This window comes from Dreissena polymorpha, chromosome 11, assembly GCF_020536995.1.
Source record: "Dreissena polymorpha isolate Duluth1 chromosome 11, UMN_Dpol_1.0, whole genome shotgun sequence".
Lineage (NCBI taxonomy): Eukaryota > Metazoa > Mollusca > Bivalvia > Myida > Dreissenidae > Dreissena > Dreissena polymorpha.
The window spans coordinates 73,325,841-73,345,003 of NC_068365.1; the positions used below are offsets into that span (position 1 = coordinate 73,325,841).

The following is a 19,163-nucleotide window of genomic DNA, read 5'->3' on the forward strand; positions in this document are numbered from 1 at the left end:
TGGTCTGTTGGTTGGTTTGCGCCAACTTTAACATTTGCAATAGCTTTTGCAATATTGAAGATAGCAACTTGATATTTGGCATGCATATATATCTCATGAAGCTGCACATTTTGAGTGGTGAAAGGTCAAGGTCATCCTTCAAGGTCAAAGGTCAAATATATGGGTCAAAATCGCACATTTAATGTACACTTTTGCAGTATTTCAATATTGAAGATAGCAACTTGATATTTGGCATTCATGTGTATCTCATGGAGCTGCACATTTTGAGTGGTGAAAGGTCAAGGTCAAGGTCATTCTTCGAGGTCAGAGGTCAAATATATGTGGCCAAAATCGCTAATTTTATGAGTACTTTTGCAATATTGAAGATAGCAACTTGATATTTGGCATGCATGTGTATCTCATGGAGCTGCACATTTTGAGTGGTGAAAGGTCAAGGTCATCCTTCAAGGTCAGAGGTCAAATATATGTGGCCCAAATCGCTTATTTTATGAATACTTTTGCAATATTGAAGATAGCAACTTGATATTTGGCATGCATGTGTATCTCATGGAGCTGCACATTTTGAGTGGTGAAAAGTCAAGGTCAAGGTCATCCTTCAAGGTCAAATATATGGGTTAAAATTGCTCATGTAATGTCACTTCTGCAATATTGAAGCTAGCAATTTTATATTTGAAATGCATGTGTATCTCATGGAGCTGCACATTTTGAGTGGTGAAGGGTCAAGGTCAAGGTCATCCTTCAAGGTCAAACGTCATATAGGGGGACATTGTGTTTCACAAACACATCTTGTTCTAGATATCTTTATTTATGTTTTTGGAAGATATCTTTATTTTTGTTTAGGTGGAGAAGTTTCGCTTACCAGAAGACGCATTGAGAGGTCGCTATCCACAAATATCGAGCTTCGAGTATGTAAGCAGCTACTCAGGAGATGTAAGTAAAAAACTATAAGTTGCCGTGGCATAGTGGATGTGTTTCCGCCTAGCGACCGGGAGGTCACGGGTTCGATCCCCACTTTGGGAGCGTTCTTTAGATCAATAGACACCAAGTACTAGTTCTACGCCCAGGAAACGGACTCAAAAGTATTTTCAAATAAGACTAAGTTTTCTATGCAATCTAGCTAAAATAAACAAGTTTAAACTAAACTAACGAAGTAAAAAACAATTAACAGTGAATACATGGTAAGGAAAGTTACTTGAAACAGAAAATACCATACCAGGGAAATGTGTCATCCAATATCAGTCTGCAGGCTTTACTTCATATTTTTCTCAGGGTTTTGAAATCCTGCATAATTCCTAAACTGAAATTTCAGAAGAAATACATGTTAGAGAAGATTCCATAAAGACATAAACATTAAATTTTTCCCTCTTAACCTTTTCCCTCTCAGAAGAAAAGTGAACATGGCTATCAGTATGTGCAAAAAGCATAAAACCAGAACAGCCTGTGAGTTACTCAGAGTATGTTCAAGTTTTATGTTGTTTGCTGCTCATCAGTATCTGAAGGTTGCAAATGAAGCCTTTAGAACTTGAATCTAGTAAGAAAGGTCATTAATTAAATTTAACTTTCTAAGGAACCACAAATGCGTCGAAATACGATTCTAAGTGGTAAAGGGTTAATATTTATATAAAAAGCAACAACAACATGTATTTCATACATATTTTTCAGGGTGTTGAAAGTTTGCGGACGATAATCCTTAAACTAACACTGCAGCAGAAATATATGGGTGAAAAGATCCCAGTGGCGTGGCTGACACTGGAGAAGAAATTGATTGCGCACAGGGCAGAGAAAAAACAAGACATACTGCCATTCAAGACATTGGAGTCCCTTGGGGCATCGTGCGGTATCTTTGACCGGACAGAGGTTTGTTAATGTGATTGGATTGAACACCAAGAAATATGTATATATTCAATGCATTTTAAAGGATGACTGTTAAAAAAGAGCTGTGTGATTAATAATAGAAAATAAATTGGAAAAATTTGCCCCAATATGTAGTTGTAATACGCTTTCAGAAAAATATCTTGATCACTATATTTGTCAGCATGTATTTTATTTCAGGGTTAAAACCTTGAATCTTTTAACATAAAGAGCAATATGCATTTGTCTGCATATATTTTAATCAAACTTAAAATCTTACAATCTTTTATCATCAGAACAATAGTTTTGTCTGCAATATATTTTATTCCAACTGAGATTAAATTTTCTATACATGTATTACATCATCTCAATAGAAAATTAATATCTCTTTTCATTGTGCACATTTCTAATGAAATAAGAAATGGCCCTCTAATTCTGTATCCACAGATGTATTTTAATATATTTCTCATTCTTCAGCACATCTATATGTACCATAGAGAATATTTGTTGGATTTGGTGGAATATCGATTTTAATTCACTTGTGATCATAGAATTTTTTTTTTTTACGAGTGGCACATCAAACAAATTTTCTTTTGATTTTATGCTTGTAAATTATCTTTTGTTTGTTTTCTTGCCATTCCAAACAATATTATACCAGTTGGGCATCCCCCATGTGTTTTTAAAGAAAACTCATCCGTATATTTTTATAAACATCAATGCAGCATAGTCTCCCTTGGTAAAATTAGCCTTTAAGTGGGGGTCACAATGGAGAAACCAAAGATATCTTAAAATAATTCCGGTAAAACAATGAAAATTATCGATAATTTTCGACTGATTGAAACTGTGAAATATCAGTTTTAATTCACTGATATTTCTCTTCTCTATAAACCATCGGAAAGCATAAAATAAATAGATGTTTTATAATTAAAGTATTTCTCTTATTTCAGTTCATCCAGGCCATACAGTTCCTGCATGACCTCGGTGCAGTGCAGTTCTTCGACACAGACTTTCTGCGCTCCATGGTGGTCATCTACCCCCAGTGGATTGTGGACGTGATGGCCTGCCTGGTCACCGTGCATGATGGGGCTGTGAAGGTGAGGTACAATAGAGAGCAAATGAGACCAGCTTTTGGAAAATAGGGGTTAAGGCAAGTGCCTTAAGTTTTGTTCCAGATTAGCCAGTGCAATCTGTAAGGCTGATCTTGACTTCACTTTCTGCTGTTATATAATTGTTTGTTCATTGCAAGCCTCTTCTAAATGAATTTTTTCTTGAGGCAGAAAGTGTCGTCCCTGATAAGCCTTTGAGGACTGCACAGGATAGTCTGGTATTACACTTTACATTCATTCATTAAGCCCTGTTTTCCAAGACTCTGGCTCTAATTTAAGCAGACATCAATAGTATTCTTAAAACAGCTATGCAAATTGGCTGATAGAAACATAATAATTATCTACTTGTTTGTGTGAAATGTAGGCTGTATTCAACAGTATTTCAGTAGTGTCCTGCTGGTCACTTAACCCACAGTCACACATTTTGTGGATATTATCGTTAACAACCCTTGACAATTTAAAACGCACTTTTTACCAAAACACACATTTAGCGCACTTAAAAGTGCGCTAATTCTGTGTTTTTTGTTAATATCTGCGTTTTCTGTGTTCAAAAGTGCATTTAAGTGTGCATTTTGTGCGTTTTTTTCTTTTCAAGTGCGTTATTTAAGTGAAAAAGTTTGTTTTTTGTGTGTTTTCTTCATCTGTAAGTGCGCTTTTGAGTGTAGATGTGAGCAAAATGTGTGTTTTTTATCTAAGAAGTGCGTCTCTTATTTAGGTAGTGCGTCTTTTGTCTAAGAAGTGTGTTTTAAGATTTACAGATGTGGGTTTTTTCTCACAAAAGTGTTTTTTTCTTTTTTGATGTGCGTCTTTTTTAAGCATAAGTTAGTCTTTTATTTCATAAGTGCGTTTTTATCATATGATCTGTTTTTAAGGGATGTATCTAAAAGACACATGTTTAACACACTTCTTAAAAAGTGCGTCTTTAACAACCGTTTAGCAAATGTTGTACAGAAATTGAACAAGAAACAAAATTGTTGCAGGCTCTCACAATTTATTTGCATCAAAAGAATAAACATAGACATATACCTCAGTAACCTGTTATAATATAAGGTGCAGTTTGAATTCAAAGCGGTTACTGGTTGTGCATATGAACCTGTTTAATGTTAATATACTTTATAATTAAAATCTCAATGCATATAACATTGCTTTCGTTTTAATCTCAAACATTTCTAAAAATTTCCACCTAAATCAGACTGTGGGTAACTAATTAAAAATATTGAAAGTGTCAAAAATATTATGTGGGACTTTAAAGTATCAATTATATTTCCTCAACATAAAAATAAGTATTTGAACTTTCTTATACTGATATTTATACCCCAATACAATTAATGTCTACCACATTGACCATAAACATACATTTAAAAGGCAATTAAAATAATATTTATACTATTATTATTATTTGCTAACACCATTCAGCATGTTATATTTAAATATTCACAATTAAATATAATGCGTTTAGGGTGAGACACAGCATGGAATCAGATAAAAGATTAGCCAGTCCCTATCAGTCCTCCATCTAAGCCTAACAAAGCGGTGTTGATATACTTTTGCTTGGTTCAGGCACCATCTATTTGAGAACCACAGATAGGAAGTTCTTTTTTGAAAACAAGCAGAATCAGCAACTGACTTTAAGCTAGATTTTAGGTACATGTATAAAGTGAACAACATTCAGACTTATTATTCTAGTGTTAAATGTCTTGAAATACTTTCAGCATGAAGTATAGTGTGCTGAAATAAAATGTGTATTTACTACAATGTGTAAATCAACAATAAGTTTATTGCAAAGGAGATTCAAAGTGGGTGGTGAAAGACATATAAAGTGATATGGTCTAGTTCAACAACTGCCTGTATTTTTGGAATACTGAAGAACAGTCTGTTGTAACAGGTTTGTATTTTCAATTCTGCATCCCTTTTTTATTGAGTTTATTGAATTAATTATGATCATTATCATATTTATGTATCGTCACTGGGAAATGTAAATGGATGAGTAAATGTAATGCAATTTTAAGGAAAAACAACACCATTTGAATTATTATGGCTGTATTTTATGGTTAGTGTCATCTTAAATGTTATTTATACCTATTTTTGGTCATTAATGAACAGATTTTTCCCCCATATTAAATGAGAACTTTTATATTTTAAATTTAAAGGTTAAACCCCATGGTGACCGTGAAATTTACATTGATCAGAAGATCCTTTGGAAAGAATGTGCATCATCGCATCGCCTGCCAAAAAAGGAAGCAAAAGGGAGACTATATATATGTTACCTGATGTATTGACTTGAATACCAGGTTTTACCCTGCACAAGCTGGCCAACATGAGGAGAACAGGAGTGGGAAAACCGCGCCCTCTCCTTGACCAAGAAAAGATGGATTTGTTTAAAGGTAAAACTATACAGGGTACTGGTTATTGCATTTTAAAGGTTTCACACTTCCGACCAGTCCACACAGCCAAATGAGACCACGTATTTTGGTACATTTTCAAACAGTATTTTCTACCAAACATATTTATTAATGAAAAGCGTTAAGTCACATGTGATCAGGGGATTAAAATTGCAAAAATAAACAACCAAAAACAACAAGCAAACAAACTAGTTTTGATTTAAATTTATAATTTTTATAGCAACGACATTACCATAACAGCAATATTCAACACTTACATTATAAAATATCTTACAGGACCTGATCAAATGAGATCATGCACGAGACGCACCGTACAAAGGCCATGGCAGTATAATAGTTGCAAAGAAGTTTGACCGGCTGGTGGCAGACGTGGAGAGAAAGATGAGAGCCGCACTCCGCCGCCTCAAAGAAATGACAGGCCTTGATTGATTCTCATCTTTTTTTATGTATATAGATGTTCCTGTGTATATACTGTACATGTTATTTATAAGTATGCTATTATTTTTTGTTTATTTATAATCAAATTATGTTAATATTTATTTCATCAAATTGTCATTGATATTTAATTACTCATGTATGTTAACAAATGTTGGTGTACATTAAAGTATAAAATTGAATTATCTTGTAATTATTTCAAATACACAAATATATTTGTGTATAATTATTGGTTTTTATTGCGTATCTGAATTTAAAAAAACTTTTAACAGCATATTATTGAATCAACTGTTAAGGCAAAAGATGCACCTTTAACGCACATGTGTGCTTTTTGTGAGTGCGTTTTTTACTGCCATTCATGTGCGTAAATTGTGCGTTTTATGTGGGTTAAAACTGCGCTTTAAACCGAGTTGAATGGGCGCTTTTTATAAGTCAGTACCTATAAAAAGCGCACATTTTGCTCGCTAAAAGCACATTTTCAACCCACAGAAATTTGCACATTTAACACACATGTGCGCTTTTATGTGGGTTATAACTGCGCTTAAAGTGAGTTAAATGTGCGCTTTTTATAATAAAAAAGCGCACATTTAACTCGCTGAAAAGCGCAGTTTTAACCCACTTAAAAGGGCACATTTGACACATATGTGCACTTTTATGTGGGTTATAACTGCGCTTAAAGTGAGTTAAATGTGCACTTTTAAATAAAAAAGCTCACATTTAACTCGCGAAAAGCGCACATTTTACCCACTTAAAAGCGCACATTTTACACACATAAATGGCAGTCAAAAACGCACTTATAAAAAGCGCACGTTTAACGCACATAAAAGCGCACATTTAACACACATGTGCGCTTTTCTGTGGGTTATAACTGCGCTTAAAGTGAGTTAAATGTGCGCTTTTTAAATAAAAAAGCGCACATTTAACTCGCGAAAAGCGCACAGTTAACCCACTTAAAGCGCACATTTTACACACATAAATGGCAGTCAAAAACGCACTAATAAAAAGCGCATGTTTAACGCACATAAAAGCGCACATTTAACACACATGTGCGCTTTTCTGTGGGTTATAACTGCGCTTAAAGTGAGTTAAATGTGCGCTTTTTAAATAAAAAAGCGCACATTTAACTCGCGAAAAGCGCACATTTAACCCACTTAAAGCGCACATTTTACACACATAAATGGCAGTCAAAAACGCACTAATAAAAAGCGCATGTTTAACGCACATAAAAGCGCACATTTAACACACAGGTGCGCTTTTATGTGGGTTATAACTGCGCTTAAAGTGAGTTAAATGTGCGCTTTTTAAATAAAAAAGCGCACATTTAACTCGCGAAAAGCGCACATTTAACCCACTTAAAGCGCACATTTTACACACGTAAATGGCAGTCAAAAACGCACTTATAAAAAGCGCATGTTTAACGCACATAAAAGCGCACATTTACCCACAAAAAGCGCACAGTTTCTTCCTTGTTTGTTTTTGTTAAAAACTCACTAGGTAAGAAAAAGCGCACATAAAACGCAGTGCCAATACCGCCACTTTTAACACACGCAAAACGTACTTAAAACGTACATATCACACACTTTTTTGAGAAGGGAAGTACTAAGTGTGAATACTTATGCATCCCAATTCGTGATCTCTCAGTTGCTAGTCGTACGTCATATCCATTGCAGCTCCTATAGCCTTAGCTTATCTGTGTATTTGATTTTCCAGGATGGCAAGTTGATGCTGAAAGACATTGACAAGATCTGGTCTGCATACCCTGCAGACCTGCATCCCTGGCTTCTTAGACTGACGGAGGAATTTGACCTAACCTGTCCACTTGAGGAGGAGGAAGCAAGCATTGTGCCATGTCTGCTGCCTGACAAGGAACCCAAAGTGAGTTTAAGCTAAGACTTTTCAAATAACCCTAAGTGAGGTATTAATCTAAGACTTGACAAAGAATCCAAAGTGAGTTATTAAGCTAAGATTGACAAGAAACCCAAAGTGAGATATTAAGCTAAGACTCTACATGCATCTGTTTAGATAATATACTTATTTTAGCTTAGTGCTTTCAAAATGCTTTACTTATTGCTAATTAACATTTTGCGATGAAATCTATTGATATTTTCCTGTGTTGAGTGATTTGTAGTAAGTACTTTTGATGCCCCCGGATCGAATGATCAGGGGTATATTGTTTTTGGCCTGTCATGGAGCTGCACATTATGAGTGGTGAATGGTCAATGTCAAGGTCATACTTCAAGGCCAAAGGTCATCTTTCAAGGCCACAGGTCAAGGTCAAAGGTCAAGTTTTGCAGTATTGAAGATAGCAACTTGATAATTGGCATGCATTTGTATCTCATGGAGCTGCACATTTTGAGTGTTGAAAGGTGAAGGTCATCCTTCATGGTCAAAGGTCAAATATATGGTTTCAAGGCGACGCAGTAGGGGGCATTGTGTTTCTTACAAACACATCTCTTATTGAGCAATAAATAAAGTTAGTTTTTCTGTCAAGTCATTCCTCAGTTTCCTCCTCACATTTTCTTTACCCTCTGACTGATTTTCATGAAACTTGGCTTAAAATGTTCACTTCATCCAAACAGTGTAGATGGAAAGAATAATGGGGCTAAACAACTTCATATTTACAGAATAATTTGTTCAATTATTATTTTATGTTTTATTTATTATAATATAAATATTAAGACTCCTTTTCATGTCTGCTACTATGCTACTCTGTATTTTGAAGCATTTGCATGAAACCTAGTTTTTTTTAAACAATTTGCAGAAGCAATGGGCCTGTCATGCTTGCTCAATGCAAAGGCCGAACTTAAGGGACCCATTTGTGAGCCTTTATGCTGATATATTTTTTCCGTCCCATATTCCTAACACCAATTAAAGAATTATCATGACACTCAAAGGTTTTGTTTATTGAGACTACGTGGAGTAGGATACATTAGAACTGCCAACTTAAGGTCAAACTTTGATTATTTGTGTATTTAATGACCATTCTTTTCCAAGTCTACTATTCTATTTTTATGAAAATTGCCTCATTTGTTTGATGAAGCTACCCTAACAGTCAAGGTCACCACTTGGAGTTCAAAATGATCACAGCAGGGAGACCTTTCTTTAACTTAAATTTCCTGTAAATATCATAAAAAATGCCAACCAATTTTCTCAATATGAATAGCCCCACGTTAAACTCCAAGACAATCCAGTGGTACATTTATTTCATTAATGAGAAATAAAAGAGGATATGAGACTGGTTCTAAAAAAACTGGGTTTAATGCATGTGTGTTAAAAGTCGTTCCAGAGTATACTTTTCAATCTTTCACAGGGAGGACACTTTCCGCATAGACTGGATTTTGGATATACCTACTATAAACAAAAAATTCCATAAAATAGGAAAGTCTTGTCTCCGATAAGCCTTTGTGGACTGCATGAGCTGATCTGGGACAACACTAAAAGCACATTAATCAACCCCAGTTTTTAACAGAATGAAGCTCAAATGATGATATTTATTGTACTTTCCAGTATGACTGGCCCCACCCTGATCCCCAAAAAAAACGCAGGGAGACCATGATGCTCTACAAGTTCCAGTACCTCCCAGCAGGCCTCTTCAATAGGGCACAGGTATGGATAGATGCTTGAATGCCTTTCTAACCATCCTCAATAGGGCACAGGTATGGATAGATGCTTGAGCGCCTTTCTAACCATCCTCATTGGGCACAGGTATGGATAGATGCTTGAGTGCCTTTCTAACCATCCTCAATAGGGCACAGGTATGGATAGATGCTTGAGTGCCTATCTAACAATCGTCAATAGGGCACAGGTATGGATAGATGCTTGAGTGCCTTTCTAACAATCCTCAATAGGGCACAGATATGGATAGAGGATAGAGGATGCCTTTCTAACAATCCTCAATAGGGCACAGGTATGGATAGAGGATAGAGGATGCCTTTCTAACAATCCTCAATAGGGCACAGGTATGGATAGATGCTTGAGTGCCTTTCTAACAATCCTCAATATGGCACAGGTATGGATAGATGCTTGAGTGCCTTTCTAACAATCCTCAATATGGCACAGGTATGGATAGATGCTGGAGTGCCTTTCTAACAATCCTCAATAGGGCACATGTATGGATAGATGCTTGAGTGCCTTTCTAACCATCCTCAATATGGCACAGGTATGGATAGATGTTTGAGTGCCTATCTAACAATCCTCAATAGGGCACATGTATGGATAGATGCTTGAGTGCCTTTCTAACAATCCTCAATAGGGCACAGGAATGGATAGATGCTTGAGTGCCTTTCTAACAATCCTCAATAGGGCACAGGTATGGATAGATGCTTGAGTGCCTTTCTAACAATCCTCAATATGGCACAGGTATGGATAGATGCTTGAGTGCCTTTCTAACAATCCTCAATAGGGCACAGGTATGGATAGATGCTGGAGTGCCTTTCTAACAATCCTCAATAGGGCACAGGTATGGATAGATGCTTGAGTGCCTTTCTAACAATCCTCAATATGGCACAGGTATGGATAGATGTTTGAGTGCCTTTCTAACAATTCTGAATAGGGCACAGGAATGGATAGATGCTTGAGTGCCTTTCTAACAATCCTCAATAGGGCACAGGTATGGATAGATGCTGGAGTGCCTTTCTAACAATCCTCAATAGGGCACATGTATGGATAGATGCTTGAGTGCCTTTCTAACCATCGTCAATAGGGCACAGGTATGGATAGATGCTGGAGTGCCTTTCTAACAATCCTCAATATGGCACAGGTATGGATAGATGCTTGAGTGCCTTTCTAACCATCGTCAATAGGGCACAGGTATGGATAGATGCTGGAGTGCCTTTCTAACAATCCTCAATAGGGCACATGTATGGATAGATGCTTGAGTGCCTTTCTAACCATCGTCAATAGGGCACAGGTATGGATAGATGCTGGAGTGCCTTTCTAACAATCCTCAATAGGGCACATGTATGGATAGATGCTTGAGTGCCTTTCTAACCATCGTCAATAGGGCACAGGTATGGATAGATGCTGGAATGCCTTTCTAACAATCCTCAATAAGGCACAGGTATGGATAGATGCTGGAGTGCCTTTCTAACAATCCTCAATATGGCACATGTATGGATAGATGCTTGAGTGCCTTTCTAACCATCGTCAATAGCGCACAGGAATGGATAGATGCTGGAGTGCCTTTCTAACCATCGTCAATAGGGCACAGGTATGGATAGATGCTTGAGTGCCTTTCTAACCATCGTCAATAGGGCACATGTATGGATAGATGCTGGAGTGCCTTTCTAACAATCCTCAATAGGGCACAGGTATGGATAGATGCTGGAGTGCCTTTCTAACAATCCCCAATAGGGCACAGGTATGGATAGATGCTGGAGTGCCTTTCTAACAATCCTCAATAGGGCACAGGAATGGATAGATGCTTGAGTGCCTTTCTAACAATCCTCAATAAGGCACAGGTATGGATAGATGATGGAGTGCCTTTCTAACCATCCTCAATAGGGCACAGGTATGGATAGATGCTGGAGTGCCTTTCTAACCATCCTCATTGGGCACAGGTATGGATAGATGCTGGAGTGCCTTTCTAACCATCGTCAATACGGCACAGGTATGGATAGATGCTTGAGTGCCTTTCTAACAATCCTCAATAGGGCACAGGTATGGATAGATGCTTGAGTGCCTTTCTAACCATCGTCAATAGGGCACAGGTATGGATAGATGCTTGAGTGCCTTTCTAACCATCCTCAATATGGCACATGTATGGATAGATGCTTGAGTGCCTATCTAACAATCCTCAATAGGGCACAGGTATGGATAGATGCTTGAGTGCCTTTCTAACCATCCTCAATATGGCACATGTATGGATAGATGCTTGAGTGCCTATCTAACAATCCTCAATAGGGCACAGGTATGGATAGATGCTTGAGTGCCTTTCTAACCATCCTCAATATGGCACATGTATGGATAGATGCTTGAGTGCCTTTCTAACAATCCTCAATAGGGCACAGGTATGGATAGATGCTTTAGTGCCTTTCTAACCATCCTCAATATGGCACATGTATGGATAGATGCTTGAGTGCCTATCTAACAATCCTCAATAGGGCACAGGTATGGATAGATGTTTGAGTGCCTATCTAACAATCCTCAATAGGGCACAGGTATGGATAGATGCTTTAGTGCCTTTCTAACCATCCTCAATAGGGCACAGGTATGGATAGATGCTGGAGTGCCTTTCTAACCATCGTCAATAGGGCACAGGTATGGATAGATGCTTGAGTGCCTTTCTAACAATCCTCAATAGGGCACAGGTATGGATAGATGCTTGAGTGCCTTTCTAACAATCCTCAATAGGGCACAGGAGTGGATAGATGCTGGAGTGCCTTTCTAACAATCCTCAATAGGGCACAGGTATGGATAGATGCTTGAGTGCCTTTCTAACAATCCTCAATAGGGCACAGGTATGGATAGATGCTGGAGTGCCTTTCTAACAATCGTCAATAGGGCACAGGTATGGATAGATGCTTGAGTGCCTTTCTAACCATCCGCAATAGGGCACAGGTATGGATAGATGCTTGAGTGCCTTTCTAACTATCGTCAATAGGGCACAGGTATGGATAGATGCTTGAGTGCCTTTCTAACAATCCTCAATAGGGCACAGGTATGGATAGATGCTTGAGTGCCTTTCTAACCATCCGCAATAGGGCACAGGTATGGATAGATGCTTGAGTGCCTTTCTAACCATCGTCAATAGGGCACAGGTATGGATAGATGCTTGAGTGCCTTTCTAACCATCCGCAATAGGGCACAGGTATGGATAGATGCTTGAATGCCTTTTTAACCATCCTCAATAGGGCACAGGTATGGATAGATGCTTGAGTGCCTTTCTAACCATCCTCAATATGGCACATGTATGGATAGATGCTTGAGTGCCTATCTAACAATCCTCAATAGGGCACAGGTATGGATAGATGCTTGAGTGCCTTTCTAACAATCCTCAATAGGGCACAGGTATGGATAGATGCTGGAGTGCCTTTCTATCCATCCTCAATAGGGCACAGGTATGGATAGATGCTGGAGTGCCTTTCTAACAATCCTCAATAGGGCACATGTATGGATAGATGCTTGAGTGCCTTTCTAACCATCGTCAATAGGGCACAGGTATGGATAGATGCTGGAGTGCCTTTCTAACAATCCTCAATATGGCACAGGTATGGATAGATGCTTGAGTGCCTTTCTAACCATCGTCAATAGGGCACAGGTATGGATAGATGCTGGAGTGCCTTTCTAACAATCCTCAATAGGGCACATGTATGGATAGATGCTTGAGTGCCTTTCTAACCATCGTCAATAGGGCACAGGTATGGATAGATGCTGGAGTGCCTTTCTAACAATCCTCAATAGGGCACATGTATGGATAGATGCTTGAGTGCCTTTCTAACCATCGTCAATAGGGCACAGGTATGGATAGATGCTGGAATGCCTTTCTAACAATCCTCAATAAGGCACAGGTATGGATAGATGCTGGAGTGCCTTTCTAACAATCCTCAATATGGCACATGTATGGATAGATGCTTGAGTGCCTTTCTAACCATCGTCAATAGCGCACAGGAATGGATAGATGCTGGAGTGCCTTTCTAACCATCGTCAATAGGGCACAGGTATGGATAGATGCTTGAGTGCCTTTCTAACCATCGTCAATAGGGCACATGTATGGATAGATGCTGGAGTGCCTTTCTAACAATCCTCAATAGGGCACAGGTATGGATAGATGCTGGAGTGCCTTTCTAACAATCCTCAATAGGGCACAGGTATGGATAGATGCTGGAGTGCCTTTCTAACAATCCTCAATAGGGCACAGGAATGGATAGATGCTTGAGTGCCTTTCTAACAATCCTCAATAAGGCACAGGTATGGATAGATGCTGGAGTGCCTTTCTAACCATCCTCAATAGGGCACAGGTATGGATAGATGCTGGAGTGCCTTTCTAACCATCCTCATTGGGCACAGGTATGGATAGATGCTGGAGTGCCTTTCTAACCATCGTCAATAGGGCACAGGTATGGATAGATGCTTGAGTGCCTTTCTAACAATCCTCAATAGGGCACAGGTATGGATAGATGCTTGAGTGCCTTTCTAACCATCGTCAATAGGGCACAGGTATGGATAGATGCTTGAGTGCCTTTCTAACCATCCTCAATATGGCACATGTATGGATAGATGCTTGAGTGCCTATCTAACAATCCTCAATAGGGCACAGGTATGGATAGATGCTTGAGTGCCTTTCTAACCATCCTCAATATGGCACATGTATGGATAGATGCTTGAGTGCCTATCTAACAATCCTCAATAGGGCACAGGTATGGATAGATGCTTGAGTGCCTTTCTAACCATCCTCAATATGGCACAGGTATGGATAGATGCTTGAATGCCTTTTTAACCATCCTCAATAGGGCACAGGTATGGATAGATGCTTGAGTGCCTTTCTAACCATCCTCAATATGGCACATGTATGGATAGATGCTTGAGTGCCTATCTAACAATCCTCAATAGGGCACAGGTATGGATAGATGTTTGAGTGCCTATCTAACAATCCTCAATAGGGCACAGGTATGGATAGATGCTTTAGTGCCTTTCTAACCATCCTCAATAGGGCACAGGTATGGATATATGCTGGAGTGCCTTTCGAACCATCGTCAATAGGGCACAGGTATGGATAGATGCTTGAGTGCCTTTCTAACAATCCTCAATAGGGCACAGGTATGGATAGATGCTTGAGTGCCTTTCTAACAATCCTCAATAGGGCACAGGAGTGGATAGATGCTGGAGTGCCTTTCTAACAATCCTCAATAGGGCACAGGTATGGATAGATGCTTGAGTGCCTTTCTAACAATCCTCAATAGGGCACAGGTATGGATAGATGCTGGAGTGCCTTTCTAACAATCGTCAATAGGGCACAGGTATGGATAGATGCTTGAGTGCCTTTCTAAACATCCGCAATAGGGCACAGGTATGGATAGATGCTTGAGTGCCTTTCTAACTATCGTCAATAGGGCACAGGTATGGATAGATGCTGGAGTGCCTTTCTAACAATCCTCAATAGGGCACAGGTATGGATAGATGCTTGAGTGCCTTTCTAACCATCCGCAATAGGGCACAGGTATGGATAGATGCTTGAGTGCCTTTCTAACCATCGTCAATAGGGCACAGGTATGGATAGATGCTTGAGTGCCTTTCTAACCATCCGCAATAGGGCACAGGTATGGATAGATGCTTGAATGCCTTTTTAACCATCCTCAATAGGGCACAGGTATGGATAGATGCTTGAGTGCCTTTCTAACCATCCTCAATATGGCACATGTATGGATAGATGCTTGAGTGCCTATCTAACAATCCTCAATAGGGCACAGGTATGGATAGATGCTTGAGTGCCTTTCTAACAATCCTCAATAGGGCACAGGTATGGATAGATGCTGGAGTGCCTTTCTATCCATCCTCAATAGGGCACAGGTATGGATAGATGCTGGAGTGCCTTTCTAACAATCCTCAATAGGGCACATGTATGGATAGATGCTTGAGTGCCTTTCTAACCATCGTCAATAGGGCACAGGTATGGATAGATGCTGGAGTGCCTTTCTAACAATCCTCAATATGGCACAGGTATGGATAGATGCTTGAGTGCCTTTCTAACCATCGTCAATAGGGCACAGGTATGGATAGATGCTGGAGTGCCTTTCTAACAATCCTCAATAGGGCACATGTATGGATAGATGCTTGAGTGCCTTTCTAACCATCGTCAATAGGGCACAGGTATGGATAGATGCTGGAGTGCCTTTCTAACAATCCTCAATAGGGCACATGTATGGATAGATGCTTGAGTGCCTTTCTAACCATCGTCAATAGGGCACAGGTATGGATAGATGCTGGAATGCCTTTCTAACAATCCTCAATAAGGCACAGGTATGGATAGATGCTGGAGTGCCTTTCTAACAATCCTCAATATGGCACATGTATGGATAGATGCTTGAGTGCCTTTCTAACCATCGTCAATAGCGCACAGGAATGGATAGATGCTGGAGTGCCTTTCTAACCATCGTCAATAGGGCACAGGTATGGATAGATGCTTGAGTGCCTTTCTAACCATCGTCAATAGGGCACATGTATGGATAGATGCTGGAGTGCCTTTCTAACAATCCTCAATAGGGCACAGGTATGGATAGATGCTGGAGTGCCTTTCTAACAATCCTCAATAGGGCACAGGTATGGATAGATGCTGGAGTGCCTTTCTAACAATCCTCAATAGGGCACAGGAATGGATAGATGCTTGAGTGCCTTTCTAACAATCCTCAATAAGGCACAGGTATGGATAGATGCTGGAGTGCCTTTCTAACCATCCTCAATAGGGCACAGGTATGGATAGATGCTGGAGTGCCTTTCTAACCATCCTCATTGGGCACAGGTATGGATAGATGCTGGAGTGCCTTTCTAACCATCGTCAATAGGGCACAGGTATGGATAGATGCTTGAGTGCCTTTCTAACAATCCTCAATAGGGCACAGGTATGGATAGATGCTTGAGTGCCTTTCTAACCATCGTCAATAGGGCACAGGTATGGATAGATGCTTGAGTGCCTTTCTAACCATCCTCAATATGGCACATGTATGGATAGATGCTTGAGTGCCTATCTAACAATCCTCAATAGGGCACAGGTATGGATAGATGCTTGAGTGCCTTTCTAACCATCCTCAATATGGCACATGTATGGATAGATGCTTGAGTGCCTATCTAACAATCCTCAATAGGGCACAGGTATGGATAGATGCTTGAGTGCCTTTCTAACCATCCTCAATATGGCACAGGTATGGATAGATGCTTGAATGCCTTTTTAACCATCCTCAATAGGGCACAGGTATGGATAGATGCTTGAGTGCCTTTCTAACCATCCTCAATATGGCACATGTATGGATAGATGCTTGAGTGCCTATCTAACAATCCTCAATAGGGCACAGGTATGGATAGATGCTTGAGTGCCTTTCTAACAATCCTCAATAGGGCACAGGTATGGATAGATGCTGGAGTGCCTTTCTATCCATCCTCAATAGGGCACAGGTATGGATAGATGCTGGAGTGCCTTTCTAACAATCCTCAATAGGGCACATGTATGGATAGATGCTTGAGTGCCTTTCTAACCATCGTCAATAGGGCACAGGTATGGATAGATGCTGGAGTGCCTTTCTAACAATCCTCAATATGGCACAGGTATGGATAGATGCTTGAGTGCCTTTCTAACCATCGTCAATAGGGCACAGGTATGGATAGATGCTGGAGTGCCTTTCTAACAATCCTCAATAGGGCACATGTATGGATAGATGCTTGAGTGCCTTTCTAACCATCGTCAATAGGGCACAGGTATGGATAGATGCTGGAGTGCCTTTCTAACAATCCTCAATAGGGCACATGTATGGATAGATGCTTGAGTGCCTTTCTAACCATCGTCAATAGGGCACAGGTATGGATAGATGCTGGAATGCCTTTCTAACAATCCTCAATAAGGCACAGGTATGGATAGATGCTGGAGTGCCTTTCTAACAATCCTCAATATGGCACATGTATGGATAGATGCTTGAGTGCCTTTCTAACCATCGTCAATAGCGCACAGGAATGGATAGATGCTGGAGTGCCTTTCTAACCATCGTCAATAGGGCACAGGTATGGATAGATGCTTGAGTGCCTTTCTAACCATCGTCAATAGGGCACATGTATGGATAGATGCTGGAGTGCCTTTCTAACAATCCTCAATAGGGCACAGGTATGGATAGATGCTGGAGTGCCTTTCTAACAATCCTCAATAGGGCACAGGTATGGATAGATGCTGGAGTGCCTTTCTAACAATCCTCAATAGGGCACAGGAATGGATAGATGCTTGAGTGCCTTTCTAACAATCCTCAATAAGGCACAGGTATGGATAGATGCTGGAGTGCCTTTCTAACCATCCTCAATAGGGCACAGGTATGGATAGATGCTGGAGTGCCTTTCTAACCATCCTCATTGGGCACAGGTATGGATAGATGCTGGAGTGCCTTTCTAACCATCGTCAATAGGGCACAGGTATGGATAGATGCTTGAGTGCCTTTCTAACAATCCTCAATAGGGCACAGGTATGGATAGATGCTTGAGTGCCTTTCTAACCATCGTCAATAGGGCACAGGTATGGATAGATGCTTGAGTGCCTTTCTAACCATCCTCAATATGGCACATGTATGGATAGATGCTTGAGTGCCTATCTAACAATCCTCAATAGGGCACAGGTATGGATAGATGCTTGAGTGCCTTTCTAACCATCCTCAATATGGCACATGTATGGATAGATGCTTGAGTGCCTATCTAACAATCCTCAATAGGGCACAGGTATGGATAGATGCTTGAGTGCCTTTCTAACCATCCTCAATATGGCACATGTATGGATAGATGCTTGAGTGCCTTTCTAACAATCCTCAATAGGGCACAGGTATGGATAGATGCTTTAGTGCCTTTCTAACCATCCTCAATATGGCACATGTATGGATAGATGCTTGAGTGCCTATCTAACAATCCTCAATAGGGCACAGGTATGGATAGATGTTTGAGTGCCTATCTAACAATCCTCAATAGGGCACAGGTATGGATAGATGCTTTAGTGCCTTTCTAACCATCCTCAATAGGGCACAGGTATGGATAGATGCTGGAGTGCCTTTCTAACCATCGTCAATAGGGCACAGGTATGGATAGATGCTTTCGTGCCTTTCTAACAATCCTCAATAGGGCACAGGTATGGATAGATGCTTGAGTGCCTTTCTAACAATCCTCAATAGGGCACAGGAGTGGATAGATGCTGGAGTGCCTTTCTAACAATCCTCAATAGGGCACAGGTATGGATAGATGCTTGAGTGCCTTTCTAACAATCCTCAATAGGGCACAGGTATGGATAGATGCTGGAGTGCCTTTCTAACAATCGTCAATAGGGCACAGGTATGGATAGATGCTTGAGTGCCTTTCTAACCATCCGCAATAGGGCACAGGTATGGATAGATGCTTGAGTGCCTTTCTAACTATCGTCAATAGGGCACAGGTATGGATAGATGCTGGAGTGCCTTTCTAACAATCCTCAATAGGGCACAGGTATGGATAGATGCTTGAGTGCCTTTCTAACCATCCGCAATAGGGCACAGGTATGGATAGATGCTTGAGTGCCTTTCTAACCATCGTCAATAGGGCACAGGTATGGATAGATGCTTGAGTGCCTTTCTAACCATCCGCAATAGGGCACAGGTATGGATAGATGCTTGAATGCCTTTTTAACCATCCTCAATAGGGCACAGGTATGGATAGATGC

At 40.0% G+C, this 19,163-nt stretch overlaps 1 protein-coding gene across 1 annotated transcript in view; it reads left to right on the forward strand.

The window, feature by feature from the left end:
- The window catches only part of LOC127850014 (uncharacterized), a 116,576-nt gene that overhangs the window by 56,147 nt on the left and 41,266 nt on the right, over positions 1 to 19,163 (forward strand). Inside the window, exons 32-36 of the mRNA XM_052382741.1 lie at positions 841 to 930; positions 1,663 to 1,857; positions 2,799 to 2,945; positions 7,505 to 7,669; positions 9,302 to 9,400. Of these exons, the coding sequence (XP_052238701.1) occupies positions 841 to 930; positions 1,663 to 1,857; positions 2,799 to 2,945; positions 7,505 to 7,669; positions 9,302 to 9,400 (696 nt within the window). The remainder of the gene's footprint in view (positions 1 to 840; positions 931 to 1,662; positions 1,858 to 2,798; positions 2,946 to 7,504; positions 7,670 to 9,301; positions 9,401 to 19,163) is intronic.